General features: G+C 46.3%; 1 protein-coding gene and 1 non-coding gene across 2 annotated transcripts in view; both read right to left on the reverse strand.

Moving 5' to 3' along the window:
- Positions 1–1,850: 1,850 nt before the first annotated feature.
- Trnat-agu (transfer RNA threonine (anticodon AGU)) lies at positions 1,851–1,922 on the reverse strand. Its single transcript has one exon. It is a non-coding gene; the product is annotated as a tRNA-Thr (tRNA).
- A 1,889-nt stretch (positions 1,923–3,811) lies between these two features.
- The window catches only part of LOC119436659 (uncharacterized), a 44,912-nt gene continuing 28,365 nt past the window's right edge, over positions 3,812–20,358 (reverse strand). The window contains exons 7-9 of the mRNA XM_037703617.2: positions 19,282–19,535; positions 15,528–15,694; positions 3,812–4,895 (exon numbers count right to left, since the gene is read on the reverse strand). Of these exons, the coding sequence (XP_037559545.1) occupies positions 4,710–4,895; positions 15,528–15,694; positions 19,282–19,535 (607 nt within the window). The 3' untranslated portion in view covers positions 3,812–4,709. The remainder of the gene's footprint in view (positions 4,896–15,527; positions 15,695–19,281; positions 19,536–20,358) is intronic.

A 20,358-nucleotide genomic window follows, 5' to 3' on the forward strand; every position in this document is an offset into this window, starting at 1 on the left:
CCTTCTGTCCATGCTATGTAGTCGGACACAGTGATTTTCTCCTTGCGGTTCAGAGGATGCTAATAAGTTACGTAATTTGCTATCAGCCGCATCGTCTTTTCCTTCCACTTTCACGTCGTTTGATTTGCTGATCTGGTTAATTTTCGCCCTTGACATAGAAGTTGCGTGTCTTGCTTGGCAACGCTTACAAACTACGGTTGTCTTAAAAAAATATTGCACTGTGTTTGGACTCGTGCATCTGAAGCACCGGTTTTGGTTTCGAAGCTTTTGCTTCTTGTCTTTCTATGGGCCAATCAATTGATTGTGACTCCGAAAATCACCTGCCATCCCTATATAGTTTCTCTAGCCTGCTCCACAAAATACGCTCTATATCTTTATAGCTTGATTCCGATCCGACCTTTAGCTCTCTTACAGCAATAGCTTGAAATGCCCTGGTGTCGTTTATTTTTAAATAAGCAGGTTTTGAGAAATTTTGATGACTCCCACATGGAATTCACATCTTGAATTATCTACTGATCACATCCAATGCCTCCGTTATCTCTGCAATGTTTTAAGCCGGTCAAAGGGTCAGTTACCTGGCACTTGGCATGGTCGCGATTTTGGTGTGGTGTTGCAATTGGAGCGGACACTATCCATAAGCTCTGCTTAGCTTCCTCAAGCTGCAGTTACGTAGTGTACCCTCAGGAGGCCAGATTTAAACTATCGCCCTGCTGCCGCACTGCACCACTTTTCATATGAGGTGTGCGGAGAAGCCCACTTACAAATTATCACATCAGGTTTAGGGTTGGTTTTGTTCCATAGCTTGGTCGCGTAGCGGTAAAGTCGTAAACGTAAAGCATTAAACCTGCCAATAGCGCAACGAGCTGTATTGAAAAAGACAGAAAATAAAACCGTGCCATAGTCGTGCAGATGCCGCCTTATCTGTGTTATGCATGTAAACATTCTGAAGCTAGTAAATTTTGATGTACTGAGTCTGAGCTATGGAACTGAGTTTAATTGCAACAAGTAACAAATATATACAGGGTGTTTCAGCGAACACTTTCAAAAATTCTTAAAGGTTGCCTGTGGCAGATAGCTCAATTCTAGTTTATGAGCTGGTCTACTCGAAAAGGCGGATATTACTTGCACAATAAATTGAAATGCGTAATCGAATAATTAACAAAAATTAACTAATTAAGTTTTCAACTAATTACCTGATGGCCCATATTGCAATTTGCAAATTGTAGCCGTGGAGTTCGCAAGGCGGATCCACTTGGAAATAATTCTCAGGATGACATCAGTTTCGAGATATTAATTCCCGAACTTTGCGGCGAAACGCATTGTCGTTCCAGTTAGTTTCTAAACAAAACGTCGTTTTATGCATTGAAGCACAAAATTAACGGGAACGCCAATAGATTTCTCCGCAAAGTTCGGGAATTAATATCTCGAAACTGGTGTCATCCTTAGAATTAATTCCAAGTGGATCCGCCTTACGAACTCCACGGCTACAATTTGTAAATTGCAATATCAGGTAATTAGTTAAAGTTTTAATTAGTAATTTTTTGCTGATTATTCGAATATGCATTTCAATTTCTTGTGCAAGTAATGTCCGTCTCTTCGAGTAGAACTGATCATGAACTATAATTTGGCTATCTGCCACAGGCAACCTTAAATAAATTTTGAAAGTGTTCGCTGAAACGCCCTGTATATATATATATATATATATATATATATATATATATAATCATATCATAAGAAGCCAACAAACAATGATACCGTGCAAGGACAACATAGGAGAAATTACTTGTACTTACGAAGTGAATTATAGAAATTATGAATTAATGGAAATTAAAGTGGATGAAAAAACAACTTGCCGCAGGTGGGGAACGATCCCACGTCTTCGCATTACTTGTGCGATGCTCTTACCATTGAGCTACTGCGGCGCCATTTTCCCATCCACTTTCTGGGGTATTTATGTTTTACTACTACAACTAACCCTGGGAGTGTTAGCCAGCGCCACCACTCGCAAACCTTGGGGGCGGATGTAGAACATTATTTCCCCTATGTTGTCCTTGGTATCGTTGTTTGTTGGCTTCTTATATGAATGATCAAAATCAGGTCCCTCGGTTTCCTTTCTTCTCGTTCATATATATATATATATATATATATATATATATATATGTGTGTGTGTGTGTGTGTGTGTGTGTGTGTGTGTGTGTGTGTGTGTGTGTGTGTGTGTGTGTGTGTGTGTGTTAGCGTCTGCTATGACTAATGCTCGCATTATTCGCTGGTGGCATATCGTGCAACGCAGCCTCCTCAGGTGACTTACTGTAAAAGACGGACGTTGCTTGCACAAGTAATAAGAATGATGACTCGGCTAATTAACGAACTTTCTGTAATTAACGTTTTTAATTGACTGTGTGGCACACGTTGCAATTGCAGAAATGAAACCGGGTAATAAAATCATGTCGACTTAGCCCAAATGTGACTATACTGCCAGCTACGAGATATCTGCCTCATGTCTCATGAAATACAATGACATTCCAGTTAATACTTTGCCAGAAACATTCTTCGTGAAACATGCAGGTAAAAACCAGATAGAATGCCAATGCATTTGTTTTCATACTTTAATGCCTAACTAAATCTACGGGGGCGAGTTAAATGCTACGTATGCTTCGAAATCATAACAATTATAAAAAGTGTACAAAAAAAAAAGAAAAATAAACATCGTCGCGCGGTATCATTGACAGTTTTTATACTTGAGACGTTTTCTTACTTCATCAGAATGAAAGAGATAAAAATTATTTAGAAAACGGCAGAGAAGTCGGCCTGCGGTAGATTCCGGGGGAAAGGGAAGAGAGTCATTGAGGAGTGGGAATGAGGGCGTGAAGAAGTATAGTCATAGGTCAGGTTAACCTAACACTGCCGCGAGTGGGAGCTCGTGCTGCGCAGGAATGCAATGGGTCGCGAGAGCACAGGAATTTCAGGAACGATATGGATATTATACCTACACTCAGAAAATAAACTACAATGTCTGACTTCTTTCTTTAAATGCGAGTATATTGTTTCACGGGAGAAATGGTAGAATTAAGAGACATAGTAGATTTCTTTAGGTTCTCTGAGCGAGTATTTATCAAAAAATGAGTTCTGCTTGGACTGAAAATTATGCGTGGTTCAATGCGCGTCTCGATTGAAAAACTGTACCGATACCAAGTGGCATGTCCTCACAGTAAACAGGTTAGAGTCACAAAGAACTTGTCCCGGGTGTTTTGAAAAGGCGCCTTTAACAAACCATGTGTTGGTCTTTACCAAACCACATGTTAGCTGGTGTAAAGTGCCAGCCAACAGTTCAGTGAAGTGCCCAAGTAAGAGGCAAATTGCAAAGCAGTTGTCGGCTGTAGAATATTTCTCAAACGTATGCAAGTTTGCTACTCATGCTAGTGTCTTTCGTAAGATTTTTGGACGTGAAATGTTGACATTACGGAGTTTTTAAGCTACGGAACCAATTCCGCTCTGTCAAAGTCGTTCGTATGCGCAATAACAGCTCGTAAGAAGAACCGGTGGCCAATCGTGATGCACACGAGATTATAGTGAAGGAACCTTCCAATGACAAACATCTTGGTTAATACAGTACGTGATCACGCCCGTGAAATCTGCACAGTTTGTAGCGAAACATTTATCTAGAAGTTGAAGTGTTGGAAACTCACCTCATTTGTTATCTTTAATCGAAAATAAGCTTCCGTTCTTTCAGGAACGTCTTTCATTCGTAACTTGTGACATCGTCTGCAGCGTTATCAGTGAAATACAACACAAGCAAACAAACCCTTTTACGGTGTCTATGTTTACCAATTTTATTTCCTTCAGGTTACAGTGCAAACAAACACCGAGTATTAAAAAAAGGCACTTCGCGATATACCGTGAGGTCCAGCACCGCGGTTATCGCCATTTATCACTTTTACATACGTAAATCCCTTGGGCACAATGCACTACATTCAAGAAAAAAAACCTAAAAAAATACCGAAAGTTGTAGTTTCTGGCAGTTATTCCAGTCTTTGTTCACGCTTTCACTCATCTAAGAGCACACACGCTCACGCACTCGTTCGCACAAAGATGGCACAGCCATACGCTTGTTCTGGACGGCAGTGTCCGGTGGTGGTGCCCGAACATTTCAAATGACGTGTATGCCGCCGGGTCATGCACACAACCAAGCATACATAAAACAGAGGCAGTGATTGAAAAGAAATCACCAGCGCACGATGTCAAGAAGTGGAGCGCCTAGCGAGCATTATTTTGTGTCCAAAGCAGCAAAAAATTCATTGGATGACACCTGCTTCGGTGATGACATTCCGTCTTCCAGGTGCATAAACACTAGCAGTAGCTTTAGCACCTGCTCACAGACGTTTCTTGCGAGGCCATACATAGCGAGACTCCTCGGCTAAGCTCTGCTTTGTCTGTGCAAGTATGGAAGGCATTAGCACAGCTGTAGGTTGAACGACACTATCTCTCGCTCGCGTCAATAAATGTCGTCGGATCTCACGCTCCGGAGCATAGAATCGCGTCAGTCGATGGATTTGACTTCCCTCAATGCGATCGTCCCCTCTTACACGGTCGTCTTGGAGCAGCCGGCTTGGAGGCACCGAGAATAGTCCGCGTCGATAACGCGTCCAGGCACTCGCTCTCTCTCTCTCTCTCTCTCAGTACACTGCGATGGTCGCGTCGGCTCTCACGGCTCACACAATGGTGTTGTAGCCAATTGAGTCCATGTATATGTTGTTGTCTATCCATTGCAGGTGCCTCGAGACACGTGTGTACACGCCGGGGTAGCCAGCCACCCCGCAGCGATAGCCGAAAGACACGATTCCCACTGCCGTCCAGCGTCCCTCGTGGTCCAGCATGAGCGGTCCGCCGGAGTCACCCTGCGAATGTTCCAGAACACGCGCACCATGCCTTAATCTGCTAAGTTCTACAAAAATAGAACAAGTGATACAACTATCACATTTCTCAGCGCTTATTCAAGGTTTATTCTTTGACAATGGTCACGTCGCGTGGAAGGCCTTAACTAAGCGAACAACAAAGTGAGAGGAGTCAGCCAGGCTGACAGCGCCGCTTATAATGAAAGTTTTGTGTCTCTCTCTTTCTTGTTAGTGATTCATGTGCCAGTATCGTACTTTAAGACATTCTCTATGGTGAGAATTATCTCCGCATTAATTTTGACTTTGTTTTAAGTGCAGCGAGAACATTTCATCGTAGCGCACATCAGTGTCATATCATAGCCATCAGATTTGCTGAAAATGCGTAAACAGCTTAAATCGGTTTACTCCACATCTCGAAAGAACCATCTACGTCACCGCTGTATCCAATTGGTCTGACCATGAGCTGCCGTCTTAGAGAAACTCCCCGCAGCATCACAGCAGCCTTTGGCATCCTACCTGTACATGGGTGGTCTAGCCGCACAGCCACATCTACATAACACAACCGAAAATGTAATTGCTCTAGTTACGCGCAAAGCAACCATTAGGGGAGGCACTTCTCAGCGTACCCAGCAGCCGCATGCACACGTGAAGGCATCTGCGTTCACTAGACGGTGAATAATAATGGGACACGAATGAAAAAGAACAGCAACCGGAGGCAATGGCACCCCGCTGGGGTGTGGCTGAGAAGGGCACCTGACTATACGCGACGTCCGTAGTTCGAGAAAGTATAAGCAAAGGACCCGCCGCAGAGGGATCAATTTGCGGTCGTGCTGGATAGTCAGGCGAGCCTCTCGTTGCGAAACCGGATTGCGGCCTGGCCATGGAACTTTGACCCTGCCACTATGACGCAGCGTTCTCAGCTTCCCCACCCTGACCCTGCGGCTACCGAAGAGTGCGGCGCCCGAGCTTACCACGGTGTGGTGCCATGTCAGCAATTATGCTTGGTCGAGTATGCGACGGCTGGTGCGGCTTTCGTGACCGCCGTGCATGGGGTGATGCGCTGGCGTGCGCCGCCTCTCCGGATGCTCGGAATGGATGTGCGCGCACGCTATAGCGGTTTCGCACCCGTATATGCACAGCGGTAGCTTGGCCCGCGACGAGACGGATAGGAGTGCCCAATCGATGACCGTTTGCGTGGTCGCTCCTCTCTCAGCCCGCCGCGGCCAAGTGGGTCAGTGAAAGTTGCACCGCCGGGCCCGCATGTGGCCGGTGAGCGTGTGCCGCGGTGCCTATCTGCGCGCCATACACCAGGAGATGCTTTATTTTAACGGGTACTTGGGCGGGTTAATGCCGCGGCTACGTGGAAACGCGTCTGCTTCGGTTTAACTATAGTTCAGGGAAGGCGCGCCGGCAACACTTTCGACGTGGGCGTCCCGCAGCTTCCTCTCCGACCTAAACCATAGCTCTTACGCTGACAGGGTCATAAAGCGATTAGGGGCCTTGGTGCGCTCGTAGTTTTCATCGGTGTTAAGAATGATGAAGACCTGCCCAACTCGCGCGGGCGTAAGACTCGACCCAACGCGCCACAAGTGTGATCCCGCGCGAGAAAATAAACGATATTACGAAATGAACTTCACTTTAGCGATAATGTAGGCCCGAGGTGTTACATACTGGTTACAAGTTGACGATAATCGCTGTGTGGATGGTTGCCTTGCAGACGAATTAATTATTCTTCTGGTCGTATACATAAGACGTATGGTTAATGTACGGATCGCTTAATTAATTAGGTAGAACGCATAAATGTATCAGTTGACTGGTTGTTTTGCTTAATAGCGGTACAAACAAGATGCTCCCATAAGCATATTCTTTCCCCTAAAACGTCCACCAATCACTTTCACCTCAGCACCGACCTAATGACTGCGCATTTGAGCGCAGTTAACAAAGCAAGCGAATAGGCAAGAAAAAAAAATAAACAAAATCAAACATATAACTTCAATAATTGGCTCCCTTCATCGTGGCCCCTCCTTTCTTTATAAAGTTTCGTTGTCATAGTGTAAAAATCATGGCGAATGCCACGTGCTTGTTTGATATAGCTTTGGCTAGTTGGCTCGACATTAGGAGTGGTAAAGCAGCGTGAAAGACACAGACGAAAAGAGAACGTAAAACACTCACAAGCGCTGACTGACAAGTTGTTAGTCCGCGTCTGTATGTGTCTTACGTTTTCCTTCATTTAATGCCCCTCTCGCAGCTTTACTACGCCTAGGGCTTGTTTCACTATTACACGAACGAAGTACTTGTGAACAACTGTGCTCAAGTTTACTTTGTGCGTATATATTCCTAACTTCACTAAATTATGTGATCGACTTAAATGCGTACCTTGAATTAGATTTGAGAAAGCCTTATCGCATGCGCTTAATTTATTTATCGTTTACAAGTTTGCTGGTGCGCTTAATGCCGGCCTAGTCAAGTGAGCTACCTGCACAAGTTGCGAGAACTGGGCGAGTTGGAAAATGTTGATGATCTGTCAGCGCAGCAAGTAGACAAAGACGCCTGTGATCGTCTCTTCTTTTTCGTCTGTGCCTAGTTGTTGCGCTGACAGACCATGAGCTATCTGCTAAGGTTAGCCACGCAATTTCAATAAACATTCATCATAAAACAACATTCGTGCAAGTTAACCCACCGGGCTATGGCGTTGCGCTGCTCAGCTCGAGGGTTCAATCCCAGCCGCGGCGGCCCCACTTCGATGGGGGTCAAATACAAAAACGCTTGTGTACTTAAGATTTAGGTGCACATTAAAGAACTGCAGGTGGTCAAAATTAATCTGGAGTCCTCCCCTACTGCGTGCTTGATAATCAGATCGTGGTTCCGGCACGTAAAACTCAAAAATTTATATTTTTGAGACATTCTTGTAAACGTTTCCTAATGGCTGAGCAATGAGAATAAGCCGTCTATGCGCCTTGATGACAAAGTTCCCGTTGTTTTTCTATGCATTAAAAAAAATTGAAAAAAAATGCGTTTCACTGAGGGCATTTCCCTCGATCACCGTTTTCTTTTGAACACGAATAGGAAAATGAATCTTGACGAGTCGATAAACCTGTTCAACCCTTGCCCCGCCAAGCAACAACCCAGACACGCACGTGGCCACGGCTCCTTGAACCCATGTTGCATGCTTGGTCTCGACATCTACGTATTTCCATTTCCTCTGCACATTTTGCCTTCTTCCAATGCAGCTGTTCCTAGAACGATAATTCTCCCTGTCACAGTGCCATGCCCTTTAATATTATTTTTAGTTCTTTTGTGGTCTTGCTTGTGCGAGAGTAAAAAAAAAAAAAAAGGGGGGAGGGGGGGCATTTGACGAACAACCTCGCTTGCCATTCCCACTGCCGGTCACGAAACAGAATGACCGTACGGGAGACGCGAGCCTCAAGTGCCAGGCCCGGCGAACTTTCTGCTCTCAGCCTGCCACTTGCTGCCGCTGTCTTTGATGGGGAAGGAAGGGGGTGGGGGAGCCAATTCAGAGGCGGCTGTCCGTGATTGCCCTCCGCGTGCCTGCCAGTCATGGAGCATAGTCGCGAGCGCGAGCTTCCAGCACCGTAATGGTCGCTGCCGAAAAAAAAAAGAAAAAAAAAAAAAAACGGCGAGCAGTGTCGTTGCCTCACCTCGCGGGTAATCGGCGGGCGGTTCCAGACCGGCGCCTGGTCACTGCCTCCGGACGGACCGTCGCAAAACGAACCGTATACGCACGCACGCACACTAACTGAGGGGCAGCGCTGAGACCACAACGGTCATTCTATTCGCCCCGGACGACAAGCGCGCATCCGATTTTGAATTCGCGTGCAATCCAGTCTCTCTCTCTCTCTCTGTTTGTTCTTCTTTCTTTTTTTATTTTTGCTTCTCACAGGCATACATGTTGGCGAACTCGTAATAGTCACCGAGCATGAAGCTATCACCGGAGGTTGAGAGCAAGGAGCGGTGATGTCTTATTTCACGAAATACGTTTCTCCGCCTCGGCCTGGTGGCAGTCGACGTACCTGCGCGCCAACGTTTTCTGTTTGCCGCTACATCACGGAGCTGGGGCAAAACACAGTCGCTTCCTGCTACGCACCGGTACTACGGGACAACGTTATTTTTCTTCTTTTGGCAAACGTTCCGCCCCCTCTTTAAAAGCCCGAAAATTTCCCGTCACAGAATGCAAAGCTTAGTTCACTAGCATGTGGGAGAGGGCGTCCTTCACGTGGCCGCTTTTCTTGGCGATGATGCGTCAGGGCGCATTGTGTACTACTCGCCGCCAACAAAAGCATTTTCGTTACGCTTCGAGGCGCCTAGTGTGCGTGCATCGAGAGACAAGGGGTGTCGTCCAAAGTATAGGCGCCTCTGCGGGCGCCTAGAGCGTCGAGCTGCGGGCAAACTGCGACTACTTCCGTGAGCGGACGCCGAAAACAGTGACTCGACAGTCACCTGACCCGGCGCGATGACCTCTGCAGCCGCCGAAAATATGCAGCTAGCCGGCTATGAACAAAGGAAAATAGGGTGGTAGTATCGGCAAGGTGCAGCATGAATCAAAGTAGCCCAGTGATGAAAGCCAAACAATCGGCCTGCTGACAACCAGACGCTTGGCTCCCCGACCAAGAGACTGGCCAGTCAATGCAAACACTCACTCAGAGGCGTATTAAAATGTCGGTGGGAGGCATGTGGGCGGAAGAAAGACGCGAAGTGTACGTAAAAGTCCGTATTTGTCTACTCTCGGCGACAACATGAGCCACGTACGGGCTAACACTTGCAAGCATATTGCGTAATGCACTCTGGAAATGCTTTTCTTGTGCGCACACAGACTCGTAATAGTATAGTCGAACATCCAGCCTTGGAGGACAATTGAGAATATAGGGACGAGCGCATGGAGGAGGAATATCACCGCGGAGCCATGATCATGCGCGCCGGTACGCCTTTGCTTACCACTCCACCGGAGATGATGCAAAGCTTAGTCTTTGATGCTGCGCACTTCAGTGAGGGGAGAAGGTTTTCACGAGCGTCGAAGCCCATAGGCGCAGATAATCAGAAGTGTTTAGGTTATTCCAGCGTTCATTTTATGTGCGCTTGTATTTGACGGATGCGAACACCATAGCAGTGCTGAAGCGGACGGGTTAGTAAGAAACCTATTAGGTCGGCCACTTCTCTGTCTTTCAAAGGATGCGCTCTCGACGGAGGCGGGAACATTTTTTTTTTTTTTTTTACTCAGTATCCCGACAGTGAAGTCGATTCTTCAGAGGATGCGCAGAAAGCCTCGAACGTTCACCGCGTACACGCGGTGTAACAACGTTTTCCTTCCATGACTATTTCCTCCGCGCCATTAATTGATGATTGTCGGAGCGCTTGTCGGCATTTTCCCTCCTTCGCACGTCGCCATCAGCACAATGACAGGAAGCCGCGGGAAAACCTATAGGCTCGGGTAATCCGGAGTGTTGCCCAACAGCGTTGCACCGCAAAATAAAAAAAATTATAATAATTAAAAGCGAGAAATGAGTCCTTGGTTCATCCGACTCGCTCCGATGGCTCACCGCGGGCGATGTGCACGCGCGCTGTGCCGGCGCACCGCCGCATGGGAACTCCCCGCACGCGCCGTGTTCTAGGCGCCCCAGACGGCGCCCCCAGACAGCGTCCCGCCGACGGCCGCAGAGCACAGGGCCGGCACTTATACCGACAAGTGCGCAATCATAATGCAGAGTACGCTCGAAGCATGCGATTTTCATGGAGACCTTTTCCAGAAAGAGCCTCGTGCCTGAAAGCGCGGTCGACAGGAGGGGGGTGCGGCACTGCGAGCTCCCAGGGTGTCAGCAACCATGAAGGCAAATGTAGGATCCCGCGTTTATGCCTAATACATCTCGCGGAGGGAAGGGGGGGGGGGGGCAGTGATAAATATCTCACGCATCAACTATACAGGGTGTCCCAGCTATCACGCAGCACGATTAAAAAAAAAAGAGGAACGGCGTTACGCGAAGCCAACCTAGTGCGTATTGTTTCCAGTACAGTGGAGTAGCCGCCAGTAATATTTTTTCGTTACTGAGGTTTATTTAATTAGGTAATTGTAATTAATTATCTAACTTGAGAAGTACTGTCCTAATTATCAAAGTGTCAATGAGAAGATTGTAGAGCAACATGAAAAACTCCCGATACAACTCTGTGTTGCTCAATACGTGCTGCATAAATGTGTTTTTCCGAGCGTGAAAGAAGCCCGCGAATAGACGCAAAATGCCTCGAGCGGCCAGTCGCGCGCACATTCTGCGTGTATTCGCGGGCTTCTTTCACACTAAAAAAAAAAAACGCATTTATGTAGCACGTATTGAGCAACAGAGAGCTGCATCGGGAGTTTTTCATGTTGCTCTACAACTTTCTCATTGACACTTTGATAATTAGGACAGTACTTCTCGAGTTAGATAATTAATTACAATTACCTAATTAAATCTCAGTGACCAAAAAATTACTGGCGGCTACTCTACTGTACTGGAAACAATACGCACTAGGTTTGCTTCGCGTAACGCCTTTCCTCCTTTTTTTAAATCGTGCTGCGTGATAGCTGGGACACCCTGTATATCCGAATACTCGTTGTGACAACAAATTTCGTGTTGCAGTCGCTGACCGGCGTCGCGAAATGGTACACTTCGATCCTATAGCTCAAATGCTGAGAAGCGATCGAACTGTTTTGAATTGAGGCCGAGTCAACATCCCGAATGGATAATTTTACCTGCACATCCCAGCACAGAATGAGTCACGCACTCTACTGTGGTGACGCAATCGTTTCTCAGTAAGGGAACAGGGAAGCGAGCTGGGGGGTGACCTGTTGATGGCGCAGGCATAGTTCAAGGATGTTCGCAAACGGAAAGACACTCCCGCAACGTCCATGCGCACACGAAGAAACACAAAGCTGGTCGCCTCCCGCAAGGTCTATTCCTGGCTGAGTTCCAAGCCCGGTATAAGTGCTGTCCCAAAATTGCAGCTCACGACAGGTAGCCAGCGGACGAGAGCGTCTACGTAAGACGCGTATCGAGATGCAGGCAGTTACGGGCTACCAAGATCGGGCAAAGCTTGTGTACGTCTCGCCCTCTAATGGAAGCGGTTTTTCGCAATGACTGGGTGCAGCAGTCGGGCTAACGACGTGACCGTCCCTAATAGCCCACAAAAGGACAGGGCATCCGGGCCACTTCGGCTAAGCAGCTCCTCGGGGTCATAATCAAGGGGCCAAGAGTGCGCAACCAGTTCCTATTCTGGACGCACTTCTGGTCGACAGTTGCGCCCTCCTCCACCGGGCGCAGTTCTGCGCAGGGACGCACAGCCTATCTATCTGCTTGCCGTCTTCGAAGGCGCTCGGCTATAGCGCCGGTGGTCGTATATAATCGTGCGTTGCGGGACATGGTGTGTTCCCCTTGGCTTATCAAGCCTTCCCGGATCAAATGCGCGCCCCTGGCCTGGACGAACATATTCCCTTATTGTTGTTGCTGTTTATTACGTGGAAGTCTGGGGAGAAAAAAAGTACCAGGAGCCGGCTATCACCCTGGCATCATCGGTAATGATCTCACACTGCGATGTGCACTTACTGCTGCTGCTGGCGAAAGCTTGAAATCTTGAAGTAAACATCCAAATAAATCTCAAAAAAGCTGTCCTCGCGTCAGTTGTTGGAACGGCCAACATGCATCAGTGCACGAAGAACGGACATTAAACTAAAGCTCGCGCCAGTTCGTTGTATACGAGTATACCGGGTGTTTCAGCGAACACTTTCAAAAATTCTTAAAGATTGCCTGTGGCAGATAGCACAATTCTAGTTCATGAGCTGGTCTATTCGAAGAGGCGGACACTACTTGCACAAGAAATTGAAATGCATAATTGCTTAATTAACAAAAATTCACTAATGAAGTTTTGAACTAATTACTTCATGGCCCATATTGCAATTTACAAATTGTAGCCGTGGAGTTCGCAAGGCGGATACACTTGGAACGAATTCTCGGGAGGACACCAGTTTCAAGATATTAATTCCCGAACTTTGCGGAAAAATGCATTCGCATCCCAGTTGCTTGCTTAACAAAACGTCGCTTTATGCATTGAAGCACAAAAGTAACTAGAACGCCAATGCATTTCTCCGCAAAGTTCAGGAATTAATATCTCGAAAGTGGTGCCAAACTGAGAATTCGTTCCAAGTGGATCCGCCTTGCGAACTCTACGGTTACAATTCGTAAATTGCAATATGGGCCATCAGGTAATTAGTTCAAAACATAATTAGTGAATTTTTGTTATTTAGTAGATTATGCATTTCAATGTCTTCTGCAAGCAATGTCCGCCTCTTCGAGTAAACCAGCTCATTAACCAGAATTTTGCTATCTGCCACAGGCAACCTTTAAAAATTTTTGAAAGTGTTCGCTGAAACACCCTGTATATTCTCACACATTACTAATGGGAACTGGTGGCAAGATGTTCATTCAGTACGCATGAACATTTCCAAGAAGAGTCTATTGCGCGACGGAGGTCATTCTCCTACTTCTCGCCTCAAAAGAAAAAAAAATTGCCTTTTTTTTTTAATTAGTCGTCTCTATCTTTATTTACCATATATGGTAAGATACAAATTACCATATATGGTAAAACAAAACGCGCTTCCGCTTGGAGAACCAGCAAGCGCGGGAGATAATACTTTCGCGATTCTGAGAGAACTGCATGCAGGAAGTTACACTTACATTCGCACACAATGTAGATGTTATGTTGGCTGCTTTCGCCTTTCTTTTTCTTTACTAAAATGTATGAATACGGCGGCCGGGCGAATATCAAATTTTCCGAATACGAATCAAAATACGAATATTAAGAATCGAATGTCAAATCCAATATCGAGTAGTCAAATGCAGACGCATGTGTTTACAGAAGGAACATGTATTCCGGTATAATTAGGTACCACGCTTATACTGGCTAGTGCAAATAGGACAGCTAACTAAGTCAGGTGGAAATTATCAGCTTTAAACGCAATATCGTTAAATTTCATTTAATAAACTGCACAGGTTATCCGCTCAACCACTTTCAGAGCCTGGTTGCGCAGCTTTCCAAGAATGACGTTACGGAATGACGTTTCCTTTATGACTAGCTTTCCAAAAACGCCGAATAAATGGTTGCTGGAAAAAGATCAGAAGTTGTGGGGGGAAAATGCTGTTGAAGGACTCGTATGCCATAGACACATATAAAATGGCCCGTTGCAAGGAAAGCATCACTGGTTGTAGCGTAAAATATAAAACTGCTACTTGACTAGACTGCCAGTAACACTAAATGGCAGAATACAAGCAAAAAACCACACGCTGTCATGTAGGCCCTTCCGCCGCAAAACCTAAAACAACGGCTTGCATTACCAACTTTCTTTACTTTGACTTCGCGCTAATTTGCGATACTTTGTTTAGCAAACAGAGGACAGTAACAATACTTTAACAGTCAGTTGTTGCGAAATATTTGATAACTTTTTTAACATTTGAAAATACCAAATAGTTTCGTTTTGAATACGAATACGAATAGTTAGTGTCAAATATTCTATGCGTATTCGAAACTTGGAATATCCGCCCACTTCTAATAAATACAGAAGAAAACCACATTTTTATATGGGAAACGCCGCCCCTGTGCATTATGTTATATCACCGTTTCTTCTTTTTCCCTTCCCCCTATATTGTAGAGATGAAGGCGCTCTTTGCGATCCCTTTGGTGTCATGTTATCGTCATATGAGCTGCTGCTTGGAGTGGCGATCACTTTCAGAGCGCTCATTTGACAATTATTGCATAAAACGAGTCAACAGCGCTATTTACCAGAAAGAAGTAGTACCTATAGCAATTATTATATTTTTTTTTATTTTTATTTTTTTACTGTCGAACACAAACCAAATAAAGTAGCCGAGGCATGTTCTACCTCAATCACTCCACAGCAACCAATTTATAACAAAACTAAATAAAGACCGATTGCAATATATTCTTAAACTCCTTATAGGATCTATAGGTAAAAACGCAATTACTGTATCGCGAGCAGGGGCTTTCGTTGCTCATTATCGATTCGTACACAGGAGAATGTATTACAAAACACATGTTCGCGGAAATCAAATGTAGCGCTTCAGCTGATTATTTGATACGTCTTTTCAAGAAAAAAATTTCCTTCCTCTGCATGACATCCATCCAACCGTTCAGCCAACCATCCGTTCTTATCTTCCTCCGTGCCCCCTTTTCCCGCCTTACTCCTGTCAATATCTTTTCCCTATGGCCACGGGATAATTCAGAGCCCGTATCTTATACGATAATTCAGAGCCCATATCTCACGTACGTGCTGATCGCGATTGGCCGCTGCAAGGGCGATCGTCTCCTTATCACGCCGATCGCTATTGTGAGTGGCGAAAACCCGACCCCCGGTTAACTATATCAAGTCTATGTAAGAGAAGATTCGCAAATAGGGCCCTATAGCTTCTCACAGCACAGCGATGCTGTTACGATGCCCGCGACCAGCGCAGCTATTCGAAAGACCCGTGGATGAGCTTCGAAATACGTGTAACTGTTCAAACGTGTACAGCGCAGAGAAAGCTTCTCCTTCGGGCTCCGGGACGCGACGGCGAGAATGGCTGCTGGCGGGTTCCTTACCTGGCAGGCGTCCTTGCCACCCTGAGGGAGTCCGGCGCAGATGAACTCGGAGGTGATGCCTCGGCGGAACGGGTTGCCCCGGAGCTTTGAGTAGGACTCATTGCACTGCTTCACGGGAACTACGGGCAGGCCGTTCACCTCCTGCAGGATGTCACTGCGAGGACCACCTGCAAACGCCAGTTTCGATCGTGAATCCAGCCCCTGATTAGATTAGTGCGGACAGTGTTACGCAACAGGGTGAAGGAAGGAAGGAAAGAGTGGAGAAGGGAAGGCAGGGAGGTTAACCAGTTCAGCATAACCGGTTTGCTACCCTACACATGGGAGCGGGATGAGGGGGAATGAAAGATGGGGAGGAGAGAGAGAGCACACAGCACAGCACACACATCGTCAGTCACAGTCCGTCACTCTTGCGTGGTACCTGACATCACTGTCACAGCCCCTTGTCCAAGCCCGTTGCTTTTAAAAACCGAAGTAGTCCCTTCGTCGCCTTCAGCTGCGATGTCTTCTGTCGACGACATGTGTCGCAACAGGGTGAAATTAACTATGTGGCATTACGTGCCAAAACCAGGATTTGATTATGAGGCACGCCATAGTGAGGGACTCGGGATTCATTTTGACCACCAGGGGATTTTTAACATCTCCAATGCACGGGTAACGGGCATTGTCGAATAATTCGCCCCCATCGAAATGCGGCAGCCACGACCGGGATTTGATTCCGCGACCTCGCGCTTAGCAGCGCAACACCACAGCCGCTAAGCCACCGCGGCGGGTAAATGGGTGATGTGTCTCTTTCTCTCTCTCTCTCTCCCTCTCTCTCATATTCTAACATGACTCTCTAGCGCCACCGAAATTTTGTGCGCCTCACTGTGTACACACAACTATTCGAGCGATGTTGAATGTAGCTCATGCCTGTCATAAGTCATGCGCTAGTTCTGCATTGTTGTTGTTGTTGTTGTTGTTGTTCATTGTCAGTGTACAGTGTGTTGTCATCAAAGCTTTATTTAGGTCAGCGCTCTGTCTTTTTTTTTTTCATTTTTCTTTTCCCTAGAGTAGGAGCTCTATCTACTGCTTGGATAAGAGCAGACATGTATTTTTGATGTGAAACATTCATGACCTGATCCACCCATCGACTCCCTCAATAACTTCGCCATTTTATGAGCGTGACGAAACGCCAAGAGAAATGATCAAACGGCAATTGCCGTTTGATCATTCAATGAAACATGAAAGTTACATCGAAGCGTTTGTACTAAAAAGTGTGTGTGTGTGTGTGTGTGTGTGTGTGTGTGTGTGTGTGTGTGTGTGCGTGCGTGTGTGTGTGTGTGTGGTGTGGTGTGTGTGTGTGTGCGTGCGTGCGTGTGCGTGTGTGTGTGTGCGTGCGTGTGGTGTGTGTGTGTGCGTGTGCGTGTGCGTGTGTGTGTGCGTGTGCGTGTGCGTGTGTGTGTGCGTGCGCGCGTGTGTGTGTGTGTGTGTGTGTGTGTGTGTGTGCGCGTGCGTGCGTGGTGCGTGCGGGGGGGGGGGGTCTATTCTTGGGGTGTTTGGGTGTGTGAGTGCATTCGTACATGTGAGTGTGTTCTTTGGCGCTCTGAAGCAACTAAGATTGCAGCTTATTAACCACGGCGGGTAAGCGGCTTGCGCTAACTCAACCGCAGCCGCCGTCTTCTGGAGGCGTTTATCATGAGTGTACCGAACTCATCGAAAGACCCCGACATCTCGAGTGGTTTCCCTTGCTCTCCCTCGGCACGTGACCTTTCTGCGCCGCCGTTCCTTTATATAGAAGCATATTGCGGCCCAAGCAGCCTCGTGAAAGCGGAATAAAACAAGATAACCAAGATAAACGAATGGGGAAAAACCGACGCGTATATTATTACACTTTTATACACGCGTGTCGCTTTTAAACTCGTAGTGTCCCAACTGCAAGTCTCAGCGAACCAGTGTGCCACTTAGTCAGCTCAAAAAAAAAAAGAAAGAAAAAGAAAAGAGAGAGAGAAGAAAACGCTAAATATTTACAAAACGGTTAGCAACGTTTAAAATCACTCATTTGGCTTTACGTACGTATTTGCATTTTCCATTACTAACCTTAGCAGTTACTATGGAGTTCGAAGTACGTTAAATTGAGATAGTTGGCAATGGTGATAAATACGTAAGTCGAGCTTCCTTAACGCTATCAGATAGCGAAACAGCTCTTTTGAAACGTGGTTGAAGGTTGTGCATGATGAGATTCTGTGAAGTGGCATAGCCAGTGGGTAAAGCGCAGCCTTGTGCTTGTATAATGTGTGTTTCCTGAATAAACGTTCAGTTGTTAGCTAGCGCTCTTGCCGTCCTTTATTTGCGTGCTTTCTCTGGGTGGTTGTTTGACTTGCGCTGTTATCGAGAATGAATCCTATGGGGTATTTTCCGAGGCTTCCGCGATGCTCCGTCCCGAACGCGTAAAGAGGTGGACTTTAAAAGCGGTGACATGCAAATTTTTACATATTAAATGTAACCGACACTGTAACCGTAACTAACAGTAGCAGCAGTGCGGGCTTCGATGTTTTGGTTTATTCTTCGTTAGCTAGGTCTGGAGGTAGCGCACCCCTGTTACTAAAATTAACGGGGACAATAAGCACTTAAATTCAGCGCAAGTAGTCATGTTGTAACACGACACCTGGCCCCGCAGTGACCTATCGTTAACTCTTGTAAATTGTACTGCCAATATCAACATTTGGCCTGACGAAATGTGCTCAAAACACCGGACTAGGCGGCTATTACAATTATTTATAAGGTATAAACTGCACCGGTTACCTAGAAAACGTAAAATTGATCAGTTTTATCAAAATTAGCACGTTTAGAGTGCAGGGCTGACGCGTTGTAGTTCCGAAATAAACACTTCGCAGGTTACAACAGAAAATAGCATTAGAGTTATGATGTGTAAAATTGTAAGGCAAACCACACAAAAGAGTAAAATATAACATCATCTGCTGCGTCGTAATGAAAACTTACTTTCACTCATATCGTGACGTTTTACTGCAAAAAGAAAAGAAAACTTAAAATGTCATGTTATCCTAAACAGCATGTAGACGACGAGCAGACGAAATAACCGCGGAGTAATCTGGCGTAACCCATCCCTCGTCGTTACGTCAGAATAACGGCGAGGAAGGGGGACGCAACAATACTAGCTATTGGAGCGAATAAAAAATTCCAGGGACGGAAGGGTCAAATAAAAACTTCGTTGTAAGTAACCTTTCTTACCGCCGTCGTGACAGTCGGCGTCAAAAGTTTACGGACGGCGGGGTCGCAGAAAAAAACTAAGTATTTCGGGAGCCGGGCGCTAAGCCTGAAACAGCATAGTGCCGTACCGACTCGTACGGTTCTATTCTGGCTACGATTAAAATTAATCGGAAATTCAACATTTTCTCCGTAAACGTTTGGCACCAACTGTACATCCGACGGTCTGTGTGCCTTTCTATGGCCCATACTTCGCTGATGTGTCGTGTAAGACAGTGACGCATTCATACCCTGCTCCTTAACCTCTTCTTCTTCTTCTTTTTTTTATTTGCAATGATCCTACCTAAGACAGAACCCCTTCTGACTGCTTCAGACGGCTGCACAATAGCGTTGTTTCGGCACACGTCAGGAGCGTGAGGCCACGGACGAGCGTGCTGCAATGACGTTGGTCTTTCCAACACGCTTTTCTTCAACATTACGTCACAGTTTAGTTTGTCGACAGTTCGTCATCTTTCGCAATGGCACGGACGAAGTAAGTGACGGCGCTCACCGAACATGGTGTCTCCCCATCCGAGGACTGTGGCCTCCTTGCCGACCAGGTCCGAGTGGGCGAGGTCCGGGCCAGGCAGGCAGACAGGCTTGATGAGCGCCAGCGGGACGGACTCGGTGAGACGCAACAGCGCGATGTCGTTGTAGTACTCGCGGCGCACGTAGTCCTCGTGCTGCACGAACCTCTCCACGTTGTACACGCGGCCCTCGTCCACGCGAATCTGTCCCAGGCGAACGCCGTACTTCTGCGAGGGCCTGTCAGAGAGAGAGAGAGAAAACGCCCACTGCCGTTGTTCATCCACGCGCTGTTTGTATTATACGAAAGAGACGATCAGGCGGATATTATTAGCCTGCCGCCTGAGAGAAGCCGTGGTTTGCAAATAAATTGTGTGTAGCCCATAATAAAGTATTTGTTTTCGCTGTGACCTTCAGACACGGCTCACATCTGCGAGGGGGATTGGCCACGAAGATGGAAACATTAACCACAGACAGCAAAAAAAAAGAAAAGAAATGAAATAAACAGCCAAAAAAGTCAACATTAGGTGACACAATGACAGTAGAATTTCATTTTGGAACAATGCGCGCGCAGGCACACGCATGCGCAGACACACACAACAAACACAAAAAAAGGAGAGAGAAAGAGAGAGAAGTGCATACCGATCAGCGCTCCTATCACATATCACAACAACTTTCCAGATGCATTAATCAATATGGAGAGTTGCTATAATGTACTCGTGGCTGGCATCCAAATGACATGCACCAAGCGGTACAGTTAAAGCTATAGATGACTTGCCGGAAATTCGAGAAACATTCTGCGGAGGGAGAAGAAGCGACAACAGCAAAGTAGAAAATGGTCAACTGTTGACAAAGCTTTGCTTTCGAAAGTTATCTTTCTAGAATAAGAACTTTTTAGAGTAAGAACTTTAGAGTAAACAATTCTAGAGTAAGAACTTTTTGTGAATGCGGGCCCACGTTCGTTATAAAGTCGCATCTTGTACCTCGATGCTGTCTTTACTTTTTTTTTTTCCTTCGTAGTGGTTAGCGTTTAGTATACACAGCAGCAAGCCTAACTTACTCG

This window comes from Dermacentor silvarum, chromosome 1 (genome assembly GCF_013339745.2).
Source record: "Dermacentor silvarum isolate Dsil-2018 chromosome 1, BIME_Dsil_1.4, whole genome shotgun sequence".
Classification (NCBI taxonomy): domain Eukaryota; kingdom Metazoa; phylum Arthropoda; class Arachnida; order Ixodida; family Ixodidae; genus Dermacentor; species Dermacentor silvarum.